Source organism: Melanerpes formicivorus, unplaced genomic scaffold (genome assembly GCF_026170545.1).
Source record: "Melanerpes formicivorus ecotype bairdi unplaced genomic scaffold, bMelFor1.0.p_v2 SCAF_5, whole genome shotgun sequence".
NCBI lineage: Eukaryota > Metazoa > Chordata > Aves > Piciformes > Picidae > Melanerpes > Melanerpes formicivorus.
Genome location: NW_027142357.1, coordinates 27,198,151 through 27,205,146, shown reverse-complemented (window position 1 = coordinate 27,205,146; position 6,996 = coordinate 27,198,151). Strand labels below are relative to the sequence as shown.

At 39.6% G+C, this 6,996-nt stretch overlaps 1 protein-coding gene across 1 annotated transcript in view; it reads left to right on the top strand.

Annotated features, from left to right (window-relative positions):
- The first annotated feature begins 229 nt into the window (after nucleotides 1–229).
- The window catches only part of GYPC (glycophorin C (Gerbich blood group)), a 31,296-nt gene continuing 24,529 nt past the window's right edge, over nucleotides 230–6,996 (top strand). Inside the window, exon 1 of the mRNA XM_068138942.1 lies at nucleotides 230–447. Within this exon, the coding sequence (XP_067995043.1) occupies nucleotides 414–447 (34 nt within the window). The 5' untranslated portion in view covers nucleotides 230–413. The remainder of the gene's footprint in view (nucleotides 448–6,996) is intronic.

Below are 6,996 nucleotides of genomic sequence, written 5' to 3'. Positions count from 1 at the left end.
CACTTAAAAGAAATAATTGCAACAGGGGCGGGTAGGGGTTAGGGGAGTGAATCTAATAGGTGCATCTAGATTTGGCTAGGAATTAAAAGAGTGGGTTGTTTTTTTTCCACTGGTTGCTGGCTAGTGAAAGCACAGGGATGGAAAACATCCAACTTGCAAAACTCGAATACAGTTACTTCTATCTGCAACTGTGTGCCCCTCCCCGCTCATGTGAGCTACACAGGCAAAAGAGAATGACACATGTGCTGTTTCCTTTTCCAGTTGTAAAGGGGTCAGGAGCCAGGCAAGGAGAGCCCAAACAAGAGAAGCATTTTCCTGGGCTCTTCCAGCTGTTCTGTTCAGTCGTGCCGTCGGTTCTGAGCAGGGAAGAGCGTTTGTCAACACAAATAAGGCATTTTTCAAAGGCGTAAATTATGAGTTACCCAAACAATACGACATCTCAACCACGTGAGTACCCTTACCCTCTCCCTCCCCCCCCTCTCAATAAGAGTGGATTTATCAGTCTTCCACTTCAGGGAAAGATTGTTTAATGTCTCATCTACCTAAAAACAAAAAAAAGCCTGAAATTAATCTTGAAGAAAAAAAGTTGTGGTGAAACTGTTTTCCTTTTTTATTCTTTGTGTTTGTGCACTTGTGGGTGTGTGTGAAGAACTGAAATGGGCTCTGCAAACTCTGGCTCCCGAAGAGGACCCAGAAAAGTTAGCAACATTTCCACCTAAACGCCTGCTTAGAAAAGTTTCATTTGAATGCTTTTCCCTCCCCCCACCTCCAGGAATGAAAAGATAGAGCATTTTGAAAGCATACTGACGCTTTTCTAAGCTATTAATGCTGTTGCCCAACTTGCGTTCAGAGTCTCAAGCTGTCTGCGTGTAATATGAGACACAAGCCACAAACTGACAGTCTATATTTAAAGCCACAGTATGTTTTTGCTCCTGGAAATTTATAAATGTGAGCTAAAGGACAAACAAATTAGTTTTGCAGCAAGAGAGGGTACAGGAGGGGAAGTCCTTTGCTGTTGTGACTTGGCATATTTCAGTAAATTTGAAAAGACATAAGTTGCCTGAACACTCAAGCGAGCACAGAGGATCAGCTGCAGCATGGCAGTGTTGTTTTGGGACAGTACTAAAAAGAAAACGGTCAGGAAGGAGTTGAATATTGGTTTGATAAGCTGAAAAAAGTCAATGTGAAAACTCTTGAGTTTTCAGTGCTGCAATAACACCATCTCTCTTTTATGGCTTTTCCCTGGTTTAATTCAACAGTAGTTTTATATTATTTTTAACAAACAAACTGCCAATAGCAGAATTGTTTATCATACTGTGATATCAGTAATGAAGTGAGGAAGTGCAGACAGCACTGCTGGGAGCCGCCTGAAATTTGTTCTGTATGGATGTTGACACTGACAATGTTTCCATGTTGAATGAGGCAGGCTGATCCAGCAGAAATGACACTGTGAGCAGCATCTCTGGAATCCCATCCAGCAATTTCTGTTTACCCTTTAGTCATTTCTGCAAGTTCTAACCAATGAGAAGAATTAAATACTACTGCTATATTATATTGTTTTTTCTTTTACTTGGCTGTTTAGAGTATGATAGCTTATTTTTTATTGTTTTTATTGCAGCTTGCCTTCTATTATTGATGGGAAAGAAACATGCAGACTAATTCAGGATTCTGAGAGTTTGGGTTCTGAAAAGCTTGAGCAAATTACTGCATGTGCAAGAGGGTGGTCATGACTCACTGAGGGGCATTTTGCTCGTTACATAATATTAACAAGGGTCCAGACCCAATCAGGTATTTTTAGAGATGGCCTGGCCAGACAACAAGTCCAGAACTAGATCTTCAGTTCTGATATATTACGAATCACTTCTCTGGCAGACCCAGGCTGTCAGAGGACCATTGAGAAGGCGTGAGGGTGAATCTGCATGAGATGTCAGTACCTCGTGGGGCCTTTTGTCTTTTCATTATGAAAAAAAGGCTGATGCATCAGGTTCTCTTGGGTTTTTTTCTTCCAACATCTAGACAGGAATTCTAGGCTTGAAATATTTTGACATCATATGATTGCCAGTGAAAATAAATGGCTTTCCATCTAGCTAGAAGAAATGTTCTGACTGAAAAAAATAGTGGCTAACTATTCTTTCATTGCTCTCATAATGTCTTCTACTGATCCAGATGGAATGCTCCTGTATTCTCTTTCAAACCATCGTTATTTATTTTATTAATTTTTTTAATTTCATGGATCAAATATATAAATTAAGAACAAAATTAAATTAGAAGGAAGTACAATAGTTTATACTCCTGTTTTTATAATAGTTTTTGAGGTAGGTCTTGACAAAAAGGGTCTTATTTCATAGCAAAATTCCCACAATATTTGCAAGAAAACATGATATTGAAAGATCAGCATGTTGAAAGGCACTGCACAGCATGGACAGCAGATGTTTGCCAGAGAGGCAGAGTAATTGGAAAAATAATTTTGCTACATAATCACAGTGAAAATCTTAGAAATGGGTGTGAAAAAGCATAAAGAACAAACAAAACCTTTTGACTATACTGAACATACTAATCCTTTGCTGAGTGCCTGAAGGTGAGACCACAGAGCAGCTGCCTACTGATGTAAACTGTACAGGATTAAGTTATCTAATTGGTCATATTCTTTGCCTATCTCCTGGCTGGATGAGGCTCTGGCCAGCCTGATCTAGTGTGGGGTGTCCCTGCCCATGGCAGGGGGATTGGAACTAGATGATCCTTGTGGTCCCTTCCAACCCTGACTGGTACTATGATACTATGATATAAAAGCAGTAAAATCTGGGCAATCCAGGTAGGAGCAGACTACTGTTTCAGATTTAAAATAATCAAGTCTGTGAATCCTGCAAATGAACTCTGCTTTTATACAGGGATGCCACAACACATACACCATCTAACCTTGGGCTCTTCCCATTTCCAGCTCAGATAACCCATCAGTTGGAGTGGGCTCTCAGTATAGTCAACAGAGAGGCAAGAGAGACAGTAATTCAGCCTGCTGATGTTAGACAGTGTGTGTATATTTTCTCTATCATTCTTTGTTAATGAACATTTGTATATAGCTGGGATAAAGTGAAGTATCTAAGATGCCTGATATCAAAGCTAAAAATGGAGTTGGTCTTGAATTTTGTTGGCTTGGATTCAATACAGTGTTGTGCTGTGAATATATCTCCAGTTTCTTTCCTTTTCTTTTTCTTCTTCCTAGTAAAGGTGGTGGTAGTAGTACTAGTATGATATAAAAGAGATGTAGCCTGACTGCAGGAATGTGAACTTCCTGAGTTTTAAATGCATCACTTATAAATTTTGCTTCCTCCCACCACTGCTCAGATGTACAGGCAGTAAGTGCCTGACTTATTACAAAATCTGAGAAATTCCACACGTTCAGCAGTCTCTGTTCAGACTGCTGCTTTTGCCCTCTTCTTTTTACACTGTAGTGACCCAGTTCCAAGGCAATGGGACAGCTCAAATGAGGTGAAGGATCCACACAAATAAAGGTTGAAGGCTCAGTCTGGGGAGGCAGTGATCTATGCAAAGCTATTTGTTCGGGTCTAAGGCATTCCTCCCCATGGGGAAAGTGTGATGCACCTTACAGGATTTAATATGTACTCAGCATGTTCAGAATGGTTTATTTGGGGCCCCTTGTACTCCAGATGTAGCTGTTAAAGGAGTTAGTGATTAAAAAGATAAATTCATGGAGGCCTCTCTTCCTGCAGGCAGGCATCTTTTATATCTACCAGTAGATAATGTCTTCCTTCTGGGATAGAGAAGCAGTGCAGTCTGTGCTATGTAGAAGAACTGGCCTAACATGAAACCAGGAGGCAAGATTGGACCTTAGGCTGTGCCTCAGCTTCAGAGAGGAAGAGGGTCAGGAAGAGGATGAAGCGAAGCAAGCTTTGTGAGCTGTATGGTTGCCATCTGCCCTGCCAGCTGCATTTCAGCAGTAGCCCAGATTCAAACCCTACTAGCACAAGGAGGAGCAGAGTCTAGTGCTATCATGCCTAGCTTCTCCAACTGCTGCAATGGCAGCTAAAACTTCTGGCAAAAAGAGTCAGGTATGTGTGGGCTGTCTCCTCCGGAAAGAGGAGGAGGCATAAGAACATGGCAACAGTGGCCCCCAGTGAGGACAAAGTGACTTACAGCTATGAATGGTGAGTCTTGTTCGGAGAGTAGCCTTGCTCTAGATTTAACTCATTATAAGATATATTTTGGGGCTGCAAACTGGTCCTTTAAATGTTCCTGGAGATGTACTACTTACTTTACACACAGGCCCTATGAAAAGGCACAAATGATCTCTGTAAGCTTTTAATCATGTTATTTCACTGCCTTGGCAACAGATTTGATTTAATTGTCCTTAATCAACAGAATTACTTTTCTGTGACAGTAACTAATAAACAAAAATGAAGGCTATTGATTATGAAAATGTTGGTCTTCACTAGTAAACTTGTGAGAATTTATAAGCAATGAAAACCTAAAGATAATAATAACTTTTCCGTTTTAGCACAGAAGCCTCAAAATACGTCCCACAAGCATTTATGTAAATGGCAATACCTCTGCTTCTGATAGGTTGGACTTATTGATCTCAAAGGTCTTTTCCAGCCTGGTTAATTCTGTGAGTCTGTGTGTTGTACACTTGTCTCCAACCACTGTGATGCATATGAAATGGAAAATTTGGCTTTATACCCAGGGTTCTCCCTCATTGTCTGAGATGTATGTGTGGAAGTCCACAAATTGAAAGGCTCAGAATACACCTGAAATTTCACTAATAAACAGCAGAGATATTGCCAAAGTGCTAAGCTGGAGAGGAAACAGCAACCTAAATAAAACTCCCACCCAAAACCAAAACCAACCAAACAAAAAAACACAACAAAAACCCCTACCAACCAGGAAACTAAAAAACCCCAACCAAGCAACCCAAAGAATTTTAACAAATTTTAAAAGCCAATGATTTATACATTAGAGGTTAAAGCTTTAGGTTATGGCTGGTTATGTGCTTTATCCTGTTAATATTGCTGAATTGTGTGGTCTTTACATCTCATTGCTGATAGTGCTGCACCTTTCTTTCTAGGCTCTTGTGGCATATGCCTTGCATCCATCACTGTTCAAATGACTGAGTCCAATCAGCAAAGCCTTTTGTAAAACAGGCTTTTGGGACTGCATTCTCTCATGAAAGTCTGTTTGTGTGTCTGCTCAGTAGAATGCCTGTCTCTATTGTTGTGGAGGGATTAGTATTCCTATAGCATAGTGAAATTCAAGCCAACAGAGGGATCTGATTGTGCTAGGTGCTGTACAGGCACCCTTTCATCCAAAGATTGGTAGACTACATAGAGAGGAGAGATTACAGGTAGGACAGAAATGACTGCTTTCCAGGGGCACTACTGGGAAGGGCAGTTTTTGGCTATAGGAAGGTATTTATAGCAATGAGGAGGTAGGAGTTAGTTCTAGTAGATCCACTGGGGCAAGAGTTCTCTGCTTCCCACTCTTAATTTTGTAAGGCATTCTTAGTAAGAATTACTAGCTCAGAAGTCATTTAGCAACTGGTCTGTTTTCTTCCCAGAGAAAACTTTTAAACATGACATTTGGCTCTAGTAGGATCTTTGTTTACATTTTTCTTTCTTCACATCCAAGTTGTAACAGGAAATTCATGAAAAATTGAGGGGACACAGAGATGCACAGTGACACGAATACGTGAGCACCTTAGTTGGGCAAGTATTTGGACAGCAGACAGACTATGTTTTACTTACTTCTGAAAGACTTACATTCCTAAGTCAAACGAATTTGACAGTGTTACACCAGTAATGAGCTGATGAAAAATTCATCAGCTGCTAAGCATTCTGAAAAACTACGTGGTGAATGAAGAAAAGTGGCACTTGGAGAAATCAGGTTTGGTTTGCCAACAATTTATGAACACGAATGGAGAAAAGGACTGTCTTCTCTGGATAATTTATTTGTAACCTATAACTCAACTGCATCAAGTAACGATACTGAACATTATAACAACAGACATGCAGCTCAGAATTTGTAGCTGAAATAAGATCTGTGCTCCTCTGTTTCTCTAAGAGTCAGCATGATCTAATTCACACCAGATTCCTATCTCTTCAACATTAGCAAATCAAATTCACTCTCTGTGCTATGTTACTCCATTATTTTAGATGTACCTTGCATGTGTAGCTTAACCAATGAGACATCTGGCTAAGTGATTTTCCTCTTAATTAATCTTCTCATCTGCAAAGGAGGCCAATTTCTCATATCTTCTTCTATTCTGACATATGTTTCACCACAGGGTTCTTCCTGATGAAGCAGAAAACTTCACTTAAAATCTCAATGGGTTAAACTTATTCTACTGCATTGAAGTTTTAAAGTGGTTTGTATGTCTTTTGTCTGCAGTTTGTTATTTTTTCCTTTTCCTCTCCCTTTCTTTTTCATCTTAGTGGAAAATAAATAAATAAATAAATAAAAGTAAATTTAGCTATTTCATGAGGGTCTACCTCTTTCTTCTTCAGATAAGCCCTGAAACGGAGTTAAGCTTTTTATCAGTAAGTTGCAGGGGGCCTTTTGAACACACCCTGAGACAGCTCCATGTTATCATGAGTGAAAAATGCCTATTTTACTAGGGACTGCATGTTTAAAATATCCAGTTTTATGAGGCAGTTGACATTATGAAGAGCATGTGTGACAAGGTCACAGCAACGCAGAATCAGACGTCAAGTCTTTTACGTATGTTTAGGCATTTAAATTGGCAAGCAGACTACTTTATTATCATCAAACCTAGAAAATGGATTTGAAAACTTTATACATGTGCATCTATACACACACAGTGTGTATATATACATAATATACTCTATATCTGTATGCATACATATGTACACACATACATACATATGCACATCATCCTTTTCACTACTTGTATGGCTTTTTGATAGCCAGACATCTGGGTATGAAGAGTTTTATTTTCCTGACATCTCTATTCACAGATGAATACCC